Here is a 24,750-nt window from a genome sequence, read left to right as displayed (position 1 = left end):
AGATGATCTAAGATTTTTACAAATAGAGGGCGTGTGGTTATGGTTTTGTTACTTGAATTGTTAGACGATTTTCTAACATTTCTTTCAATTTAAAATCTCAATCAAACTCAACCGACTAACCATTACAATTTTCTTTTCTCAAATGATGAAATGGAAGTATTAAGGTAAAAACTACAATAAAATTTCTATAATTTGTTCAGAATTCGAAAAAATTGGGTTCGATTATGGTTTTGTTGCACACCTCATCAGTATGACATTGTCGACAAATTTAGATTTTTTATGTGGTAAATTCGGCAAAACTATTCGATGATGTGACTCATATCAATAATTGAGAAGTTCGTAGAGCTGCTTGTAATAGCCATTCGATACATTACTACCCTTTAATGGCATTCTGCTTCTGAATACGTCCACGGAAATTTGTCATATGACATTGTCATATTGCTATAGAATTTCCCTACAGGTGACTCAAAGAATGGGGATAGTTTGGAGTTGTCCATCGAGTATATTCTACTCTTCATAAAGCTACCTTTGATATTTTCGGAAGTCATGCATTTTTGGAGTGGTTCTACAGATAGTCTTGCAATGTTTTGAATTTTAACTCGATTCCCTGTTTGTTGACATCCAAGCATCAAATGCACTCGCACAATACGTTTCAAATGAAGAAAATACTGATAGATCAAACGGCTTCGTACGATGGATTGTGTGCAATGGCAGAGCCAAGATATGTATTCCGTTTTCTTTGCAGAATGTCATAGCGTCCAGAGACAAGTGAGATGAGATTCGGGTAATCGAAGATCAATAATATTTGATCATCCTTAGATGCAGCAGTCTGAGTTTTCAAATGTTCAAGAGTTTTCAAAAAGGTATCTGCGTCCATCGAGCCTGTTCCATTACAAAAAGCAACAGATTCCTCAATACAACCTTCCATGTACGCAGGACTATATCTTTTTCTAGGAAATAAGTAAACTGGAGGAAATGATTGTCCGGCCGCATTAACAAATGCGCAAATCGTAACAGTTTCTCGGTTTCTCCCCTTTCCGTTGTAACACATTTCCCTACTTCCTCTGATTTTCTGGTAGACACTACGTTTGGTGGTTTCAGAACAGTACTAATTTCCGTTTCATCGAGACTGAAAATTCTAGATGGCTCAAAATAATGTTGTATCCTGATGTCTTTCAGATTTTTAAAGAACATTTCCATATTTTCTCGACTAAAGCTGTGTTTTACTCAATAAAGAAGCGGCTTCTGATCCTCGAATTGTAGTAATTTCTCTAAAAAGAAAGAAGCAAGTAAGAATTAAGTATTGAAAAAGAATAATTTAAATTTAAATATTCTGTTGTTATCACTTGTGTCTTTTTAAAAAGCTTTTAGCCCATGCTCTTCCAGCTATCTTGTTGGCCTCCCAACTTTTTGGAACCGTCTGTCCAATGCTGATGGCATATTGGTAGGCGACTTCCCGGGTTACGTGTAAAGTGAGGCCACAATTGAGCTTGGAGACTTCCAACAGACGGGCAACAAGATTGTCCTCTTGTGCCATTGTGAAAATTTGCCCTGATGCAAATTTGTTCACCATTTCCTTATTCTTTAATCCCATCATCAGCGATACATTTTGCGACTCCGATAGTTCTTTTTTCACAATTTTTAATCTTGTAAATAATGTGCTCTTCGGGATTCCGAAGACTGTGGCAGCGCTGTTGAGATTAATCTTGTCTTGGAGAATTTCCTGAAGAGCTGCCTGCATGACTGCCTCATTTATAATTCTATATCTCTTGCCTTTGCCTTCGGTTTTCCCCGTATTCTGTATATAAAATAAATAAAATGTAATGTTTTTTATTGCAAAATCATAAAATTTTCCGCTTATAGAATTCTATTTTAGTGACAATATAAATATTATTTACGACTAAACTATTCTAATGCGACTTAGAATAGAATATAAAAGTGCTTTCTAAAACTTTTAAATGTATCCCACTTATTGCGATCTACTAAATAGATTTGCAATTTATGTTTTCGTAGTAGAAGTGGACGGATAAGATATAAAAGTAGGTCGTGTTAACGAAATACGAAATACGAAGGTTTGAAGAATAATGTATTTCATAACGGTGTTTAAGGAATGTTGTTATGTCATATATCAAGAATTATAACTATGTATTCTATGAATGATTGGCATATACAACATGTAAAAGAGTTTTCCACCGTTTTCACTCCGGAGGTTGGTCATCAACGCTAAGACGGCGGTGGCCGCATAAACGCAAAACATATAATTACTTGAAAAGGACTCAAGTGTAAGAACAATAAATAATAAATAAATACATAATTTCTTGAAAAGTATAATTCGCTCTCTCTGCACCTAGCTCTAGTAAAGCTGAATGAACAGTCAGATAGCCTAATATGACGCTTTTTACTCGAAACTTCAAGATTCTAAATAAAATACTTGGGAGTTCTAAATCCATAAATATCTAAAAATCGAGGGACTATCCAGAAGAAACGAACAAAGTAATATCTTTTCAAAAGTTCCAAGTTATCTATAATAGATTTCTTACCATTAGAGGAAAGCACGCTACCTTTGGACGATTTATGCTTCGCAAAATTCATTTTTTCAATGTGTTATAAGTGAATTTGACCAATTATATTTTAATAGCTAGTCCAATAATGCCTCAAATTTTCGGAAAAGTGCTATAGGTGAAATCCATAAGGAACACAGAGAAAAAATTGAATTGTACGAAGCTTGAGTCATCTTAAGGTAGCGCGCTTTCCCTTACAACACATTTCTTAAAAGCTAAATATTTTTTTATGAAAGTGTAGTAAATTTTAGTAGATGTAAGACTAATCGGTTCCGCGGCTAAAGTCCCTGCCGCTATTTTGAATCTCTAATCTAAAGACTAATTGGGTACACAAAGTGGCTCGTCTTTAGGGTTAGATCTCTGAGTAGAAGGTGAAGGGTGTGCATCTTTAAGAAAGCCTATAGGTGATCATGCCTTCCAATGAGCAAAGTGCTGGACACACTTACGACTAAAGTCCAGAAACGACTGTGTTTGTTCATAGCCAAGTCAGTTCCTGACACACTACAAACGAGTCTTAACATTTTCTGGCACTCACAGAACATAATTTCGTAGGCTTTATGTAGATATTTCTACTGAAATGCACTACAGTAGACTCTCTCTCAATCGGGAATATGGGGCAAAATGTCATCCGGTTTAGCGATAGAATTGAGCGTCAAAGCCTTTGTAAATTCCACAAAAAGCGCTCAATTATAAAGAATCACGATAAAATAGGAAGAACTACAGCGAATTTGAGCGAATTAGCTTCATAATTAAACGTGAAAATTGTTAACAAAATTTGTCGCCCGATTTAAAAAGAGCCGATTGAGTGAGAGTCTACTGTAGTAGTCCTTTTAAAATGATTATAATTATTACAAATAATTGTAATACAAATAATCGTAATTAAAAATAATTATTACACGTGTACTGAGACATGAATTTTCAAATAGTTTCATTTTCAGAGGAGTATTACTGCATTTCAGTAGAAATATCTGCATAAAAACCCAAGAAAGTTATGTTTTGTTAATACCAGTGAATGCTAATCCTCGTTTGTAGTGTGTCAGGAACTGACTTGGCTATGAACGAGCTTAGTCGTCTCTGGAGGGGAATTCTGTAACGCTCTGGAAATGCCATATGACAAACTGGGTTCGAATCTTAGGAGAGCTTTTCGAAAATGCGATTCTGTAGCCGTGACATTGCCATTTCAGCTCACGTGGCATTGTCAGAAGTCACATATTTTAGATTTCTGGCAATTCAAATGACAATGAATTTTGTTAAACAAATCAACCAAGACGTACTGTATTTTCATAAAATTATCAAGTATAAAGGGATTTCATTAAAAAAAAATCAATGAATTGCATTTTCGAACTCATATGATATGACAAAAAAAGCTCGATTGGCATTGTCAGGTTTCGAACTCACGCGTGACAATGCCACGAAAATTACAGAATTCCCCTACTGGACTTTAGTCGTAAGTGTGTCTAGGGCATAAGATTTTAGGCAGAAAGCTTATCTGTCTTAAGCGGTCTTCAGACTAAGAGTTTAGTCCAGTTCCCGAATGTGTCTAAATCTTAAATAGCGAGCAATTTTATTGCTTTTTGAGAAACTAACAGTTCATTTTTCTTTAATAATTCAATCCTGAATTAAATTTTCCACAAAACTGTGATTGATAAGAAATTAGAGTAGTAAAGCGATATGGATAAGCCTTAGGTCTGTAGCCCGTTTTTACGATGGAGAGCTTTCAATAAAATAATTAGTCGATCCTGAAATATTTACCTTTTTAGAAACTTTTGCTTGTTTTGGTCCTTCGTATTTTGATAATGACCCATCGCTAAACTCTTCACCTGGATCATGATGCTCCGTATGATTCCTATTCAAAGTTGTTTTGCAATTAGGATCATTCGTGTAATCCCATGAATCGTACAATTCGGGCAGTTCTTCAGGTTCTTCATCAACTATCTCGGTTTTAAATTTCTGGATAAGTGGGAATTGCTCGTGATTATTACTCCAGGTATTAGAGTCAGATGAGTTGCTTTGTACTTGAGTTACGTCCCTGATATGAGTGACGTTGTTGTCGTCTTCAATTTCAGGAGGGTCGAAGACGCATTCCACTGGGCAATGTACTTCAGGGTTGTCTTCATATTCTTCGTCCGGGTTCTCTGTTTTTATGTAAACCTGCTCGATTTGTCCACAAGCTGTCTGTAAAAGTTAAGACTTGTCTGATTAGATTGTCCAAAAGCCATACAAAAGATACTAATTTCTCTTGAATGAACTTACCTGAACAGTGTTTTCCGGAGGCTTGAATACACTTCCAGTTTCCTCAAAGAGATTAACTACCTCGATCAAGACATCACATGAGAATTTTGGGGAGTCATTTCTGTCCTTGTAGTTGGTCTCATATTTTGTCTTTACGCAATAATAATCTCCGTTAGATTGGTAAAAATTTTTCACGAGAAATACTCTATGATGCAGGAGAAAGAAGTCCAATTCTGATTTCATTTTTTCTTTGTCTTGTTCACTTAATCTATATAATTTTGCAAGCCTGACTGCTCAAATTTATTGATCTTCACAGGAAATATAATTTTTGTTGCATCTTTAATAAGAAAAATCTTATATTTGAACTCAATTTATTGTTTTGATACTTTTGATACATCAACAAACTTTCTCAATTTGAGGTTATGTTTATTATCGAAAGAAAATTTTATAAAAGCCTATTCAATTTTTTGGTGCTTAAAAATGTTGACTACGAATTTTCCTCTGAAATATTTATTTATTTTGACAAATCTATTTTTTAAAATGACAACAAGGAAATTTTTAATTCATTTTTAAAATGAACAAATTTTTCCTATTATTTTCATTATTAAAAAAGTTATTAAATGTATATAGGGGAAGGTGGGGCTATGTTGAGCTGTGGGGCTACACTGAACTACGATTTTTCGCATAATCTAAAAAATGAATTATTTTATTATTTACATTTTATTTAGTTCCTTAATGATTTTGTCTATTAATTACATGACTGCAATATCGGTTTTGGTTTAGGCCTAGACGGCCTAGACCGACCACAAAGTAGACCCACCTCACCTAGCCCCGTACCAATTTAAACAATTTAAATTATATTAATAATTTATCAAATCCAACTTATTTGTACAAGGGTTTAAATCGTTCAAATATAAAATCACCCCTTTAATTTTAGGTAATATATTTTCATGAAATCCTATCTTGAGGACATAGACACTTCCATGTTTTCCGCTTAAAAAAATACAGCTACGCTATGCATTATCGTTGGAAATCGTGACATCGGCATTTTGTTTTCGCTTAAGGTTTTTCATCCAAAACCGCACAAGAGTCTTTTATCTATGAGAGAAGAAGTGCCTTCAGTTGTTTCGAAGAATGAGAGTAGTTTGGTGTCGTCCATCGGGTATATACCGGTCTTCATAAAGGTACCTTTGATATTTTCGTTATGCCCTAGACACACTTACGACTTAAGCCGAGAGGTGACTTAGTGGGATGGAAATGCACTTTAACAATTATTTCTAATATAATTACGCTAAGCCGTCTCTAGGCTAATCCTCATGTCTGTCAAGGCCCCTTAGATCTTCAACTGACGAAAATGAAAATTCTAGTGACGAATTATCCGAAGGTTCAGTCAACCAGTCTTTAAATTCGTATAACATTAACGTTTCCAAATTCGGACGCTAAATTTCATCGTAAAAGTTTCACCGAATACAAAATTTGCCTATCAATGTTTATTTAAATAAAACTACAATCGACTTGCTTAAATATAGTTTGTATGAAAGCTTAAAATCACTTTATTGTAATATTTCTACTAGAATTTTTCTTATCAAATCTTATTTTGAGAAATCATCTCTTCCGTGTTTTCCTCTTGAAAATTTGTAGCTGTGGCATTCATTGCCGTTGCAAATGGTGATGTTAATATTTCTTCGGGATTTTCCTCCAATACTGTGCAAGAGTCTATCGTCGATGGGAAAGCAGATTCAGTTGTCTCAAAGAATGAGAGTAGTTTGGAGCTGTCCATCGGGTATATACCAATCTTCATAAAGGTACCTTTGATATTTTCGGAAGTCATGCATTTTTGGAATGGTTCTACAGAGAGTCTTGCAATGTTGTGAATTTTAACTCGATTCCCTGCTTTTGCTGACATCCAAGCATCAAATGCACTCGCACAATACGTTTCAAATGATGAAAATACTGATAGATCAAACGGCTTTGTACGATGGATTGTGTGCAATGGCAGAGCCAAGATATGTATTCCGTTTTCTTTACAGAATATCATGGCGTCTACAGACAAGTGCGATAAGACATGGTTATGGAAGATCAATAATATTTGATCATCTTTGGATGCAGCAGTCTGAGTTTTCAAATGCTCAAGAGTTTTCAAAAAGGTATCTGCGTCCATCGAGCCTGTTCCATTACAAAAAGCAACAGATTCCTCAATACAACCTTCCATGTACGCAGGACTATTTCTTCTTCTAGAAAATAAGTAAACTGGAGGAAGTGATTGTCCCGCCGCATTAACAAATGCATAAATCGTAACAGTTTCTCCCCTTTCCGTTGTAACACATTTCCCTGCTTCCTTTGATTTTCCCACAAATATTTGAGGTACAGTACTCATTTCCGTTTCATCGAGACTGAAAATTCTAGAAGGCTCAAAATAATGTTGTATCCTGATATCTTTCAGATTTTTAAAGAACATTTCCACGTTTTCCCGAGTGAAGGTGTTTTTTCTTTGTAAAGTGGCTTCCGGAATTGTAATTTCTCTAAAAAGAAAGATGCAAGAATTGAAAATATACTAATACAATTAATAGTTCCATTAGTATTACCCGTGTCTTTTTAAAAAAGATCTAGCCCACCGTTTTCCAGCTCTCTTGTTGGTCTCCCAACTTGTTGGAATCTTTTGATTAATGCTGACGGCATACTGGTAAGCCAGTTCCCGTACTACGTGTAAAGTGAGGCCAAAATTGAGTTTGGAGAATTCCAACATATTTGTAACAAGATTTCCCTCTTGTGGCATTGTGAAAATTTGCTGTGATGCAAATTTATTCACCATTTCCTTCTTTTTTAACCCCATCATCAGCGATACATTCTGCGACTCTGGTAGTTCTGTTTTTACTTTTTTCAATCTTGAATATAATGTGGGTATTGGGATTCCGAAGACTTCGGCAGCTTCCCTAATTCTAAGTCTGCCTTGAAGAATTGCCTGAAGAGCTGTCTGCATGACTGATTCATCCGTAGTGCTGCGTTTTTTGCCTTTGACTTCGTTTTTCCCTGTGTCCTGTGTAAATAAATCAAACATTAGTTTTTGACAACAAAATCAAGTTTTTTCTTATTGTAAATTTCAACGTCAGGAACAATATATCTTCCGCAGTAAAACTATTTTTAATAAAACTTTGATAAGAATGTAATGTAAGTGTCTTTGACATGGAGAGTAGAGAATTTTAAGACCTTACTAATTGCATTACAATTTTTGGGATTAAATAGATCGTTTTGCAGTATATTGAGACAATCATTAAAAAAAAGGAAGGAATAAATCTAAATCAGCCTATATAAGTGTAATTCTTAGGGCCTTGACAGACATGAGGATTAGCCGAGAGACGGCTTAGCGTATTAGAAATAATGTTTAAAGTGCATTTCCATCATTTTCCATTAAGTCGTCTCTCGGCTTAAGTCGTAAGCGTATTTAGAACATAACATTGAGAATTCGCTTTGAAGGGATTTTATATGTAAATCATTTTAATTTGGTTTAATAAACAATATAATATTATATTCAGCTTGATTTTTTTATGTAGGAAAGCTCTTTGAATCAGGGATTCCAAATCAAAACTTGGGTCAATTGATTTAGAAACCCTTGACCTTGAGAAATCGTTCTTAGAAAGGATTCAAGGACATTTTCGTATATAAACGAAATATCTACCTATATAATCATTACAGCATTTCCTAAAATAAAAAATGAATACATTTTTGGAATGTTCCAATTACATAGAGAAGTGGACAAATGAAAGATCACTTGCAATATCTATCCGTCTGGCCTGGGCATGTAGTTCTAGTAAGGTCCAGACAAATAATTGGGCTAACATGGCGTTTTTTAATGAAACTTCAGAACTCTTTAAATAAAAATCTCTTGGAGACTGAAGAATCGAAATGTAAAAATAATTCAAAATCGATGAGTTCTCGAGGAAAAAAAAACCTATAGGGGTAACCGGGGTACAATTAGCCACGGGTAAAAGTAGACAGTGGATTTTTCTCGTTTCCCTTGAAAATGTAAGTACATTGAGCGAAGTATTTTTTAATGAAAGCAGGAATACATTCCCACATTCTCAGAAATATTTATAAATCGGATCCTGTTGTCCTACAATTTAAAAGCATTTTTACAAAATGGGTATAAAATTGTAATTTTGATGTGACAGTTTTTGGCCCAGCATTTGGTTTTCTAAATTGTTAGTCAAAATCTCATAGTTTTACTTTGTTTCTGGTTTAATAAAGTTAATTAAGAGATATTTTTCACTTGGATAATAATTATCTCTTTTTTATATAAAATGATAAACACTGAAACAGCCCTCGGGGAAGATGTAGCCACTCTTTCGTGGCGGGATTAAACTAATGATGATTTTTCACTAATATATAGCCAATATCCTAATGCAACTTATGAAACATAAAAATATTAGACAAACCTTATCATTTTTCACAAATCATGCGCGAAAAAAGCCTTATTTGCTGACTAAAAGTACCCCGCTCTCCCCTAAAGTAATAAAATCGAAAGAAACGAATATCTTATTTTCTTATGAGTTCCCAGAAGATCTGACAGATTTCTAACTAAATTATCCTTAACTAATATTAAAGGGCATTATTTAATTTAAATATGATAAATTTACCTTTTTAGGAACTTTTGCTGGTTTTGGTCCTTCGCATTTTGATGATGACCCATCGCTGAACTCTTCTTCTGGATCATGATGCTCCGTCTCCGTGTGATTGCGTTTCAAACGTTTTTTGCATAAAAAGCACAGCTCGGGTAATTCTTCAGGTTCTTCATCAACTATCTCGCTTTTAAATTCCTGGATTGGTGGGAATTGCTCGTAACTATCATTCGAGGTATTAGAATCAGTTGAGCCGTTTTGTACTTGAGTTACGTCCCTGATATGAGTGACGTTATTCTCTCCAATTTCGGGAGGGTCCAAGCCAAATTCCTCTGGGCAATGTACTTCAGTATTGTCTTCATATTCTTCATCCGGATTCTCCGTTTTTATGTATACCTGCTCGATTTGTCCACAAGCTGTCTGTAAAAGTTAAGACTTGTCTGATTAGATTGTCTAACCGCCATGACGAAAGATACTGATTTCTCTTGAATGAACTTACCTGAACAGTGTTTTCCGGAGGCTTGAATACACTTCCAGTTTTCTCAAAGAGGTTAACTATCTCGATCAAGACGTCGCAGGAGAACTTTGGGGAGTCATTTCTGTCCTTGTAGTTGGTCTCATATTTGGTTTTAACAACAAAATAATCTCCGTTACATTGGTAAAAATTTTTCACAAGAAAGATTCTATGGTGCAAGAGGTAGAAATCCAATTCTGATTTCATTTTTTTTGTCTTGTTTACTTAATCGACTTAATCCATAGAATTTTGCAAGCTCGACTATAGCAGAATTTAATTCATTTTCAAGAAATCTCACTGTTAGTTGCATAAATAAACATTTAGTGCTTAATTATAATTGTTGAGAATTGAGAACACATGAATTTAATGTTTATTTTTATTACATCAACAACACTTTGAGAAACTTTCTCAAATTGAGGTTATGCTATGTTCGAAAATTTTAAGGCCTATTGTCACTGGGTTTTAAAATTGAACTGATTCTCTGCTCTTCAATTCATTTTAAATTTGAACAATCTTACCTAAATTAAAAGTTCAAATAAATATCTAAGAACAGTGGATCAATTCAATGAAACTATTCAATAAAAGTAACTATTAAACTGTTTTTTCGCGTTAATTACAAAATCCTTTTAACTTTGAAGGTACTAAGAGAGATTGGCAGCAGAAACGAATAAAATTGGCTTAACAAGAGTTACGACGTTATCACACTTGCACATTAAAATTTTAATGTGATTCACGTTAATTGTCGCTTGTGAGCGTTCAAATATATTATTTGTGTCTTTGAGTCACTTAATATTTGGGGTTTTTCTATTTATTGATAAAGAAGTGGACTTGGCCTGCAAAAATAAGTTTAAATTTACCTAAAGCACAAATATTTTTTACATTAAAAAATTAATGAGAAAATCGCATTAATTTTTCGCATTAATGCTATAAATCAATTTATATCAAGTTTTGCGGGCCAAGTCTACCTTTTTATCAACAAATAGATCAAATTTTGAATATAAAATGATTCAAACACACAAATTACACATTTGGACTCTCATCCTATCAACAATCACCTTATTGCGTTTTTCATTGGAAAACATGGTCGATCGATGAAAAATTCGATGGTGAACAGCTGTTCACCATCGAATTTTTTATCGATCGATTTATTTGTTTTTTTTTTCCTTATTGTATTGTACTTTGATTATGATATAATTTCACTTTCTCCTTTTTTATTGTTGCAATTCTCTGTTGCTCAATTGCCATACAGCTATCATGGCTTGGCTATAAATCTTTCCACTACAACACTCGTGGACAAACTCACGATTAAAAATCTCAACAAAAAAAAATTGTAAAAGTGCAAACCTGACAATATACAACCTGTGAAGGGGTTTTCCATAGTTTTCACCCGCTGGAGGTTGGTCACCAACGCTAAGACGGCGATGGCCGCAATGTATAGTGAGTTCAGCATGAGTATTTGTAAATGATAATGACTCAATAAATACATACATTTCACTGTTCCGAAAAAAATTGTACATATCTCCATACAAAATGTACTAGAAAACGTATACGACTTATTTCGGAACGGAGGGAGCACTATACTTAAGGACACTTACGATAATTTTTGTTTAATAGCTTTTGTTACGGTTTTAAAAATTTCTTTTTCTCAAGTGAGTTTAATAGACAAAATACACATATTTCAAATATGTATATGCTACTCAAAATCGCAAAAATGAAGTTAGGATGATTTAACCAGCGACTTCTGTATATGTCCTTCATATGATAATATGAAGGAGTCGTTGATTTAACTCACGAATAAGCAAACAGATAAAACAAAAGGAAATATGAATGTATAAATACAAGTATAAATTTGTAACCGTTCGGCTATATGGATCTTTAACCGTACAAATTAAATAAGAAATAAAAAAATAATTATAACTCAATTTCAGAAATGGAAAGACTTTTCATAAAGATCATGATAAATGTTTTTTTTTTATCAAATATCAATTTATCATTAATAACACTGTGTGACACGTTGTGGGTGTCTTTGACGAGAGTGCCAAAACTTGTTAGAGGGTCATTTAAGGACCTCAAATCTGCAATCCGTTTGTCCGGGTCACCTCTAGATTTTTTTGAAAAAGCATATTTAGTTTTTTGATGTTTTATAAAATTCAAAAATTCATATCTCCGGTTCTAATTATCCGGTGGTAGTCACATAAAGCTAAACTGACGCGTAATTTCATCCTCTATAACTCTTGTGAACATATCAAGCATCTACGATGAAAATGAAGTATATTTTTTAAAGATATTTTGAAAAAGGGCACCTAAAATGGTGCATTTTTCTGTGTTTTTTCCATCTTCCAGTAATTGAAAAAGGGCACCTAAAATTGTGCATTTTTCTGTGTTTTTTCCATCTTCCAGTAATTTTCCCACTTTAATAGGGCATTTTATATGTCAAATAACTATGCCTAAAAGTTAGAGAATTTTATATTCTTTCATACCTTTTTGGTTTAAATTTTCTATCCTAATTCGTTTATTCACAATAATTTATTGAAAATAAAATGCATTATTATAAAAATAAAATCTCTTATTATATATAATTATTTGGTATCTCTGTCTAACCTACTGAAGAGCATTCTCTTTTGCACTCTCACTTACACATTTCATATAAAAAGAGGCGAAATAAAAAAAGAGACGTATATAGAAATAAAGAGAGAAGAATAGTTTTTTGGCACTCATAACAGCTATTCTTCTCTCTCTATTTCTAAATACGTCTCTTTCTTTCATTTCGCCTCTTTTTATATGAAATGTGTAAGTGAGAGTGCAAAAGGGAATGCTCTTCAGTAGGTTAGACAAAGATACCAAATAATTATATATAATAAGAGATTTTATTTTTATAATAATGCATTTTATTTTCAATAAATTTTGTGAATAAACGAATTAGGATAGAAAATTTAAACCAAAAAGGTATGAAAGAATATTAAATTCTCTAACTTTTAGGCATAGTTATTTGACATATAAAATGCCCTATTAAAGTGGGAAAATTACTAGAAGATGGAAAAAACACAGAAAAATGCACCATTTTAGGTGCCCTTTTTCAAAATATCTTTAAAAAATATACTTCATTTTCATCGTAGATGCTTGATATGTTCACAAGAGTTATAGAGGATGAAATTACGCGTCAGTTTAGCTTTATGTGACTACCACCGGATAATTAGAACCGGAGATATGAATTTTTGAATTTTATAAAACATCAAAAAACTAAATATGCTTTTTCAAAAAAATCTAGAGGTGACCCGGACAAACGGATTGCAGATTTGAGGTCCTTAAATGACTCTCTAACAAGTTTTGGCACTCTCGTCAAAGACACCCACAAAAAGGTAAATTTTGTCGCACCGTGTAATTTATCAAACCATTACTTTAACTTTCGTAGATCGTGTGGTGATTAGGGTGATCATGTACAATTCCAAAACGTCCTGAATTAGTGTCTTGCTTATGTGTACGAGGGTTTTAATTTAAAATCACTTTTATGTAATTTTTTAAGTCTTTGTATTTTAATGAACTATTATTCTCCTGAGACGGTCTCTTTCGTGTTTGCCTTTTGAAAAATTGCATCTGTGGCATTTATTCTCGTTGCAAATGATGACGTTAGTATTACTTCAGGATGTTTTCCCAACACCGCACAAGAGCCCTTTATCTATTAGAGAAGAAGTGCCTTCAGTTGTCTCAAAGAATGAAAGTAGTTTGGAGCTGTCCATCGGATATATTCCGCTCTTCATAAAGGTACCTTTGATATTTTCGGAAGTCATGCATTTTTGGAATGGTTCTACAGAGAGTCTTGCAATGTTGTGAATTTTAACTCGATTCCCTGTTTCTGCTGACATCCAAGCATCAAATGCACTCGCACAATACGTTTCAAATGATGAAAATACTGATAGATCAAACGGTTTCGTACGATGAATCGTGTGCAATGGCAGAGTCAAGATATGTATTCCGTTTTCTTTACAGAATATCATGGCGTCTATAGACAAGTTAGATGCGACATAGTAATCGAAGATTAATAATATTTGATCATCCTTGGATGCAGCAGTCTGAGTTTTCAAATGTTCAAGAGTTTTTAGAAAGGTTTCTTCGTCCATGGAGCCTGTTCCATTACAAAAAGCAACTGATCCCTCAATACAACCTTCAATGAACTCAGCCTTATTATTTTTTCTGGGAAATAGGTAAACTGGAGGAAGTGATTGTCCCGCTGCATTTACAAATGCGCAAATCATGATAGTTTCTCCCCTTTCTATCCTAACACATTTCACTACTTTCTCTGATTTTTCGGTAGATACTTGCGGAGCAGTACTAATTTCCGTTTCATCGAGACGGAAAATTCTAGATGGCTCAAAATAATGTTGTGTCCGGATGTCTTTCAGATTTTTAAAGAACATTTCCACATTGTCTTGGGTAAACCTGTAATTTTTTAGGGGTTCCGCTTTTCGAGTTGTAATATTTCTAAAAGAAAAAAAAAATCATTCTTAAAAAAAAAAACTTTTGTATGTGCCTCCGTTACAGATCGTCACCTGTGTCTCTTTAAAAAAGCATATGGCCATGATCCTCCTGCTCTTTCGTTGGTCTCCCAACTTGGTGGAATCTTCTGATCAATGCTGACGGCATATTGGTAGGCTAGTTTACGGATTGCGTTTTGGGTGAGACCAAAATTGTGCTTGGAGAATTCCAAAAGATGGGTAATAAGATTTTCCTCTTGTGCCATAGTGAAAATTTGCTGTGATGCAAATTTGTTCACCATATCCCTTGTCTTCAATCCCATCAATAGGGACACCTTTTGTGTATCCGGCAGGTCTGTTTTTATCCTTTGCAATCGTGTATACAGCGTGGTTTTCGGGATTCCGAAGACTTCGTTAGCTTCCTTTATTCTAAGCCTGTCTTGAAGAATTTCCTGAAGAGCTACCTGTATGATTGCTTCATCTGTTATCCATTGGCTGCTATTTTCACCTCGTAGTCTCTTTTTTTCCGTGTTCTGCATAAATAAAAGGGATGTAATAATTTTATTATAAAACTACCTATTTTTCTAATTATAGGGGAAAGTACTCTCCCTTCGAACGTTCATGCCTTTGAATAATGTGAATTTTCTTTTAGTTTTCCTAAGAGACTTACACATTTCTATCAAATATGTATCAATTGGCTAATTTATCAATTGTTGATAATTCCATGATAATTTAGTGTAAATCTCTTACGAAAACCAAAAGAAATTCACATTATTCGAAGGCATGAACGTTCGAAGGGAGAGCACTTTCCGGTGCTCAGGGCTTCAGGGGTGAAATGTTAACTATCCCATTTTGATGCATCGCTAGTGTCGAGTGTCAATTATGGGCGATCGAGATAACTTGCATTTTATGTCGCTAGTGTCGATAATTCTCGCCACTAATTTATCGACACCTCTGGAGCTGTCGATTTGAACTCTCGAAGGGAAAATAAGTGAACATTTTACATTTTTTTAGTAAGTAAATACGTTTTTTTAATTTATTTTTATTTAATTTTGATAATAATTTCTTGAAATTTTATATTCTGGGTATATCATAAAATATGGAATTGCATGAAATAATCTTGAAATTTATATTTTGTTGATTTTGTTCAACAAAGATGTATTTGCGTCGACAGGGAAAAGTTCATCAGAGGGGGCAGATACCATATTCGATGATTGAAGCTGCAATCTTTGAGGCACTGTCCGGGAAGTTGAAGGAGAAAACTCTCATGGAGTTCTTGTAGTTAAATTGAACCTAACTAGCTCGAATTTGTGAGTTGTCTTAGATGACCACAGATTCGTCAGCTTACTTCGGAGCTTCGGAGCTTTTGCCCTTACTTAACAAATAAAATACTATACAATCCATCAGGAATCCACAAACTTATTGGAATGATATCATTCCTGAAATTCCTGGAACCACTTTCTCAATAGCAACAGTGCTGCAAGTTTTTCAGAGGGAATTACTTTGTAAGAATCTGATACAAATGAAAAGATATGAGTAACTAGATAGATTTCATATAGGTAAATGTTTTTACACTTCTTCCGGAAGCTCCAAAGGGTTGTTTTCATCCCACAATTTTTGCGTTTTTTAGCCCAAAATGTATATTGGGCTTCCCCAATATCACTTTTTCCATGAACAATAGTTTCTGCCGGGTTATTTTCTTAGCTTAAAATCATTAAAATCACTGAAATGACTTCAATTGCAAAATCAAAACAAGCTAAAATGAGGTTATATTTCACTATCCCAAAGTGTCACAATCTCCAGCATCTCTTCATCGATTTCAAAGCAGCCTACGATAGCATAGTCAGGGTAAAACTGTACGAAGCCATGGGAGAATTCGGCATCCTGAACAAATTGATTAGACTGACTAGGATTACCATGACCGAAGTGAGGAGCAAAGTAAAGGTGAATGGGCTGTCACGAGAGTTTCGCGTGAACAACGGAATAGGACAGGGGGACGCACTGTCGTGCGTCCTCTTTAACCTGCCACTGGAGAAAGCGATCCGTGATTCCGGCGTGAGCATGAGGGGGGTCATACTCAATAAGTCCACGCAGCTCCTAGCCTATGCTGATAATATCAATATATGGGACGCAATCCCAGAGCTGTACGAGAGGCCTTCATCCAGATTGAACATGCGGCACGAAATCTGGGGCTACAGATAAATGAAGGCAAAACGAAGTACATGGTGACCTCGTCAGCAGCAACTCCGGCAACATCTACGGAGAGCATCGGTCAAACAGGGTTCCCGATGGGGGACTACAACTTTGAAGTTGTCAACTCCTTCGTGTACCTTGGGTCAACAATCACAGCCGACAACAACATCTCAACAGAAGTCCGCGCACGGCTGCTGAAAGCCAACAAGGCCTATTTCCAGGAGCATGACATTTCCTATGTTTCCCATATGTTTCTAGCGAGCCGAAAAAACTTTTGAGTTTATTAGCTGTTTTCTGTCATTGTAGAATGAATTAGCAAAAAATACTTATACAAGATAAAAGCCAATTTAATAACTGAGTGGCAACCGAAAATCCTAAATTGGCAACCTACGTAGTTTTGGAGATATCTCGTGAAATGTGTACGAAAACAGGGAAAAAATTACATTAAAACCGGTCGCATTTTTCAGAGCTAATGTCACCCCCTGCCTATTTCAGTCTATCAAGAGTTTTCTTAACTTAAGCATAAAGACTAAGCTACTGCTGTATAGGACTATGATCCTGTCAGTCCTCACGTATTCGTCTGAGACGTGGGTCCTCAGCAAACAGGATTGCGAACTCTTGGCCGCGTTTGAGAGGAGGATCCTACGACGGATTTTTGGCCCCATATGTGAGGAGGGACGATTCCGGAGCCTATACAACCATGAGGTGTATGAGCGCTACTGAGAGGTAACTGTCGTCAAGCAAATACGCCTCAATAGGCTCCGGTGGGCTGGTCATCTGGTTCGCAAGGATGAGGACGACCCAGCCTGGAAAGTCTTTAGGGGCGGACTCTATGCTACGAGGAGGCGAGGCCGACCCAGCCTCAGATAGACCGACGGCGTGGACCAGGACGCCAGCTCGTTAGGGGTGCGAAATTGGAGCACAGTGGCGCGTAACAGGCTCGAGTGGCGACGGGTCCTGAGTCAGGCCAAGACCAGTAACTGGTTGTAGCGCCGGATAAGTAAAGTGTCACAAGAACGAGCCGACAATGCATGAAGAGCCGACACTCATTTCATGTCATCATTTGGATCTAACGATACTAGAGATTCGATTGTGTCGAATCGATACTAGCGAGAGCCAAAGTTATCATTTCACGCCTTAAATCGACTTTATTTATTTTAAAATAAAAAAAGAACTAATAGTTTACTTATATTTATTTTTCATAAATAATGTTATATCGACAGCTATTCAGTCATATTTTGATCCGGTTAAAAACTTCGCATTGTCAATGCCGTTACGATCAAATGGTAGCAGACCGCATCCTCTAAATCCTCTTTTTGCAATGTCTTCGAGATTTAAGAGTGACAAAGCATCTGATAATACCCCTATGAGATTCCGTGGTTTCAATTTGTCTCCATTATTTTCACTGCTCCATTGACTTAAAGTCACTTTGTATTTCTCTTCCAGTGAGGAGAAAAATGATGTGTCCAAGGGTTGCATCACATGTGTTGCGTTGGGGTAAAGAGAGATTAACTCAATTCCCTTGCTTTTACAAAATTTACTCAACTCTAGAGTAATAAAAGGTGCAAGTCTATCCAGGTATAGTATAACTGGAAATTGTATGTTCTGTTTTAGAAGCCAGTTGTAAAAGGAATTTGCAATGTAACTGTAAAATATTTCACTGGTCATCGAGCCACCTTCTGATATTCCCATTACCCAGCCTTTGTCATTGCAAGCCGCAGTCATAATACTAGAATTTTTTTGACCTTTGTGTATAAGCAAGGGTGGAGCCAATTTTCCATCAGCTGAGATGGTGAATAACACAGTCACAATATTTTTCTTGTTAGATGCCATCACTTTTCCAAATATATTTGAGCCCTTTCTTGCCATTAGCTGATAGAAGTAAAGAGAAATTCAATCATACTCATTTTCACAAAATAACACCAAACATGAATTTAAAATCAACACTAGATTAACAGAACACTAACCTTGTCGCCCACGGGAGAAAGCATTACGCCGGTTTCGTCTAGACTAAAGACGCGATCATGAGGGAGTTCCAGAAGATCTTTGGATTCTAAGTATTCACGTGTTTTCTCAAACCACTCAGTGATGTTTTTAGTAGTAACACCAGTTGTCTGTGTGATACGTGAATCTAGTGTACGATGTCTTAGTTGTGGGTACCTCTTCAAAAAATTCCTGAACCAAGCATATCCTGGCCTCCCATCTGCAAACTCATTGACGATGTTAAATTTCTTACACATCAGTTGTACACTGTCGAGGATCTGATCTTTTGTTATAGGATGCCATTTGTCAGTACATCCCAAAATCCATTCAACGATCTCATCTTCTTTGTCTTTTGGTAGCCTGGGGCGTCTTCCTGCAGTACATTCCTCTGGATATCTCTTGATGAGCTTATTAAAAAGGGTTGTTTTCGGCACGCCAAATAAAGTTGACGCCTCACCCAGTGATTTTCCGCAGCGAAGAGCTTCCAGACCTTTCTTGACTTGCTCTTGAGTGTAGGATTTGTTCTTCTTCTTGGTCTTTTCTTCTCTGGTTATCTAGAATGTAGGGAAATCTCACACACTTTGTTCACATTTCACAAAAGCACTTTTTTCACAAAATAAGTAATTTAAAGTTTTGCTCAAAATTGTTTGATATCACATCTAAAAATCAAACCGGGATAATAACTGTGGGGTGTACTGCACGAGTATAAATTTGATGAGGAATTTATGAGAGTTATTCAATAATTGTAGAGACTGTAGTAGCTGTGTAAACGGATCCAAGTCGAACATATTTCTGGTCAACACACCTTGGATCGCGTCTAAGGTGTGTTCTATCACTGTCGTCGTTTTATATATGGACAGAATGGTGAAACGCAGTCGGAATCAGAATATGAACTCCGATATCGTGAGTTTTTCACGTGAAAAATTCATGACTTTTAGATAATCTTTTGTAAGTGTTTCATAAAGCTTTCACAAAAAATGCCCTATGATATGATACACTTATAAACCCTAAGAAATCACATGAGAGTTTTTGCGAAAGCTTCTTGAAACGCTTTCTAAAGGTGACCTCAGGGTCGAGAATTTCCCTCGCGAATAACTCACCATTCCAGAATTCACACCCAGGATACGATTCGCATTGAGGATTACGGAGTAAGCTATCTCCTCTTTGCGGATGATTTAGATGAAATCTACCCCCTGACCAATTTATACTAAACAAAGCTTAAATTTATCAGACAGAAATCTAGTATATTACTCTCTACAAGATACTGAGTCTTGTACAGCTCGTATACAAGAAACGCCTTAATTTTAACGCGTATCGCATAACGGTAACGGGTGCAGAAAAATTTCCATACGAATCCGTATGTGAATGTGAGAAGATGGTTTTAACCATCTTCTCCAAGAAGATGGTTTTAAGATGAAGGCCACTCGCCGGCGAGATGGCTGAAACAAATATGAAGGTGAACATGGCTAAATCGAAAATAATAATGGTGATCTCTTGATACCCTGATACCCCCTACACGTTAATGGAGTCATATTGAAACAGACGGAGGAGTTCAAATATCTTGGGGTGTTATTCACGAGTGATGATAAGAAAGACGTAGAACCCTCGTCGCGAAACGATTGTGGTAAATCAAAGAGAGGTTCACCTAAGGGTTCACCGTTGCTGCCGACTCCAGAAGATCTCTTGGAGGTATCAAAAAAGTATTCTTGGGCTGCGAAACTTGTTTATTGATGAAGATTAGTACACTACTGGGCAAAGTGAGCAAAGTTTCCTCCAAGACTGAACTAACTTCTTGAATGTAATTACCCTTCTTATACTAAAATATTTCACTCACATCCTAACTTTATTCGATATTATTTCCCAGAAAAGCGTCCAATTCCAGGAATTGCTCATTAGAAATTCAGAGCGTACTTCTGAACTTAACGATCGTCTGAAGACGATCGTTAAGTCGACGTAACGATCCTCGATCGTATGAAGACTTAACGATCGAACAGGGACTTATTGATCGTCTGAAGACGATCGTTAAATCTACGTAACGATCCTCGATGATATGAAGATTTAACGATCGGAGAGGGACTTAACGATCGTCTGAAGACGACCCATAAATGATCGATAAAAATATCCAACTTTCGCTATTTCTAGTCTTGTCGGCCATTTGCCCTGAAAAATTCCTCAGAGACCAAGGTTTATCGCGGCCAATTGCTCGGAATCGACCCGGCTATGTGCCCCCATCCGAATTCTTTCAGACCATGTTACCGACTGCCTGACAGTGCCGCCTGTCAGCCAATCCTCCACACGGTGGTCAACAGAATTATACCACCAGTAAAAGACGGGAAATATGAATTTCACGCGAACAGGAAAGGGAATCCACCAGCCTCCAATCTTCTTCTAACCTCTAGTAATCTTCGTAAAGTTGATATATCACCCAATTTACGAGTTTTTTAGGAATAGAGGGTGCCCTTTGTTTACTTAATCTAACAAATGCACCCGGATTTGGTCACCGAAAGAATGAAATAGCGAATACGAGGTAACGAGATGAGGAGTTCGTGAGGAGCTCGGACACGGAGTCGAGAAATCATAACTTCGATAGAATGATCATGTTAAATGTTAAACGCATGAATGGAGAAAGATTTATCGGAAAAGCTTTTTGCGTGTCATTCTGATGAGGCATCAACCTCGGAACAGGACAAGGATAAGGTGGCTGAATCAAATTCAGGATCTTGCCTGGGAATATAAGCTCTAAATAATAACTAAATGACGCCAAGTGTTGTAGGAGAGGTCTTAGAATCAGGGATTCCAAGACCTTTTGCACGATACTTGTTTAGTACTAAACTTGGATCGATTCAATTAGAAACCTTTGATTTTGACAAATTGTTATTAGAAAGGATTCAAGGACATTTTTGAATATGAACAAAATGTCTGCCTACACAACCACTACAGCATTTCCAAGAATAGAAAAAAATGATGGATACATTTTTTGTAAATATTCCAAGGTGAAAATTAAATATTCCAAGGAGGTGAATTAAACGGATGATAGATTAGCATACTATATCTATCTGTGTACCCTCTAGTTCAAGTAAGGCCTAGGTGGATAGACGGATGGCCTAAAATTGCTCTTTTTACATAAAATGTCAGAGCTCTTTTAAAACAAAAGTTTGAAAGTTGAAGAATCGAATAGGGTAAGTGTGCCAAATTTCGTCATGGTTGCATGCAAGCGTCAAAGTCTTAAGTTTGAAATGTAATATTTTAAATTCACATTGATTTTTTTTATTCTTTCTTCTGAAAGTGTTGCTTGGAACCTTGTAAAGAGTTTACAGTCTTCATTTACACTAAAATAATTCTTAAAACATTTTAAAGTGAATAAAAATATAGATATAGCTTTGGTGCCCTATTTCGGCCACCTTCATTCTTATAGTTCCTTGCCCTTCGGGAATTCTTCCAATATATTTTTCACGTTATCTTGTTTGTCGAAGTTACATTTTTTGTTATTCTTTTGCATTGTATACTCTCTAGAGTACGTAAAATCTAAAAGTTCGTGGAAATTCGAGGAACAAAAAAAGTGGCCGAAATTGCAAGCTGGCTGGAATTAGGCACACTTACCCTATCTTTAATAGAAATTGATTTTTTTCATTTCTTCTACTTTAGGAGTGTTGCTTAGAAACTTCTAAACAGTTTATTGTCTTTATTTACTTGAAAATCGTTCTTAATACATTTTAAAATGAATAAAAATGTAGACATAGCTTTGGTGCCCTATTTCGGCCACCTTCATTCTCATAGTTTCTTGCCCTTCGGGAATTCTTCCAATGTCTTTTTCACATCATCTCGTTTTTCAAAGCTACATTTTTTTGTTATTCTTTTGCATTGTATAATCTCTAGAGTATGTAAAAACTAAAAAATCATGGAAATTCGAGGAACAAAAAAGGTGGCCAGAATTGCAAGCTGGCCGGAATTTGGCACACTTACCCTATAAATATAACTCAAAATCGAGGAGTTATAGAGAGGACCCTAAATTATAATATAATAAAATTGACAAAATATTTTTTCAGTCTTGCAGAAGATCTGAGAGATTCCTAACCGTTCTAACAAATCCCATTTCTTTAAATTCAAGACAGTCCTTTGAAGGTTAAGGATGTTTTTTTAATTTAAATATAATAAATTTACCTTTTTAGCAACTTTTGCTGGTTTTGGTCCTTCGTATCTTGATGATGACCCACTGCTTAACTCTTCATCAGGCTCATGATGTTCAGTGTGATTCCGTTTCAAACTTTTTTTGCATGAAACGCAGAATTCATGTAATTTTTTTGGTTCTTCATCTGCTATCTCGGTTTTAATTTCCTGTATTAGTGGAGCTTTCTCGGTATTATCATTCGAGGTATTAGAATCAGATGTGCTGTTTTGTACACGAGTTAAGTCTCTGATTTGAGTCAGATTGTACTCTTCAAATACGGGAGGACCGAAGAAGCATTTCACTGGGTTATGAACTTCAATTTCATCTTCAAATAATACCTCTTCTGGATCCTCTGTTTTTATGTATACTTGCTCAATTTGTTCACAAGCTGTCTGTAAAAGGAAAAGCTTTCTTGATTTGTCCAAACGCCATGACGAAGGATACTGATTCCTTTGAATGGACTTACCTGAACAGTGTTTTCCGGAGGCTTGAAAACACTTCCAGTTTCCTCAAAGAGGTTAACTACCTCGATCAAGACGTCGCATGAGAACTTTGGGGAGTCATTCCTGTCCTTGTAGTTAATCTCATATTTTGTTTTAACACCATAATAATCGCCATTACATTGGTAAAAGTTTTTCACGAGAAATACTCTATGGTGCAAGAGGAAAAAGTCCAATTCTGATTTCATTTTTTGTCCTGTTCACTTAATCTATAGAATCTTAGCAGTATCACAAGTCAAATTCAATTAATCTTCTCAGAAAATGTATTTTTTGTTGAAATTTTTATAAAAGAAACATTTATTATGGAGAACTCGTGCATTTATGTTGTTATCTTTTGACATATCAATCAACTCAACAAACTTTCTCAGGTTGAGGTTATGTTATTTTGGAAGTTCGAAAATTTAGAAAAGGCCTATTCGAAAAAATTATTTCTTTTTTTTTCTCGCCAACTGTTCTCAATTCTTTGAATCCTTTTGTAATTTGAAAGACAAAAAATAACAAGAAATATAGAATCCTTTTTTCATTCAAATTAAAAATATTGACAGAATGTTTTTTATCACAGCAATTTATATCATTAATTTTGGCTATCCACTCATTTCGAACCCATTTTCTTATTTTGGCCAATAAAGATGATCCCTGGAAAATTATTGGCATAAAAATTAAATATGGTTATAAAAGCAATCAGTGATAGAATAAAATTTAGCATACTAAATTTATTCAGGAATACAAGGGTAAAACTTATCTTCAATTTTATTTACAAGGCTTTTAATTTCTCGAAAGATTTTTTGGCCATCGAATAATTAAGGGGTTTTTCATTAACTACAGTGCCCGGCTTGTAATCCGGATGATTGGGAGACAATATGAGAGATGTCAGCTTCGTAATCCGGATGGATTTTTTGAATTTATTCAACGTCTCGAAAATATAATACAGTACGACTTCGATAGAGTCAACCCCTAAAAATTTTAAATACCGTAAAAAAATAGTAAAGTTCTAGATTTAATGCTAAACTTTTAAATAAATTTTGTTAAGTAAGAATCACAGATCATTTTTAATAAGTGAAATAGTAACTAGAACAATTAATAACTTAAAATATTGTATGAATAAGAATCAAATGTGTTGACTCTATTGGAGTCGTACTGTATAAGTTTTTTTTTTGTAAACTAGAATCCAATCTAAAGAGAATCCTATGCTATTATACTTTATTTATTAAACAAAAACATCACGATAATTCATTTTCATTGGTGAACAGACATGCATACATAACCTCAAAATTATTTTAAATGTAACCGTCAATAACTCGTCCGGATTACGCCGATCCGGATTAGAGAGCGGGCACTGTATCGGCCATTGACTTTATTTCTTGATAGAAAAACATCTTAAATTTTTCCGCATTTTGTCATAATAACTCCAGCCAAAAAGTTTCATGTACTATTTTGATAAGCTTGGGTGCGGTTCTCTAAGTATATAAACTTTCCAAGATCTTACTGGATATTTCTTTCTAGAAGTTATA

General features: G+C 35.3%; 1 protein-coding gene across 6 annotated transcripts; it reads right to left on the bottom strand.

Moving 5' to 3' along the window:
- Nucleotides 1-527: 527 nt before the first annotated feature.
- Nucleotides 528-23,610, bottom strand: LOC129803561 (uncharacterized). Of its 6 annotated transcripts, XR_008751868.1 has the most exons (7): nt 9,909-10,333; nt 9,428-9,829; nt 7,379-7,830; nt 4,815-7,315; nt 4,314-4,736; nt 1,347-1,798; nt 528-1,271 (listed from the first exon to the last, which is right to left on the bottom strand). XR_008751868.1 is itself a non-coding variant. In XM_055850221.1 (4 exons), exons 1-4 carry the CDS (start codon nt 23,425-23,427, stop codon nt 1,211-1,213), a joined length of 1,158 nt encoding a protein of 385 aa, XP_055706196.1. In that variant the 5' UTR covers nt 23,428-23,587; the 3' UTR covers nt 528-1,210. The 6 variants fall into 6 exon arrangements, 5 of the variants coding, with proteins under 5 accessions (XP_055706196.1, XP_055706195.1, XP_055706193.1 ...); XM_055850221.1 differs by lacking the exons at nt 4,815-7,315; nt 7,379-7,830; nt 9,428-9,829; nt 9,909-10,333 and adding an exon at nt 23,206-23,587; XM_055850220.1 differs by lacking the exons at nt 7,379-7,830; nt 9,428-9,829; nt 9,909-10,333 and having other exon boundaries at nt 4,815-5,230.
- Between the last annotated feature and the right edge of the window lie 1,140 nt (nt 23,611-24,750).

The sequence above is a fragment of the Phlebotomus papatasi genome, chromosome 2 (assembly GCF_024763615.1).
Source record: "Phlebotomus papatasi isolate M1 chromosome 2, Ppap_2.1, whole genome shotgun sequence".
NCBI classification, from domain to species: domain Eukaryota; kingdom Metazoa; phylum Arthropoda; class Insecta; order Diptera; family Psychodidae; genus Phlebotomus; species Phlebotomus papatasi.
The sequence above is the reverse complement of the archived record's forward strand: the minus strand, read 5'-3'. Positions and strand labels throughout refer to the sequence as shown.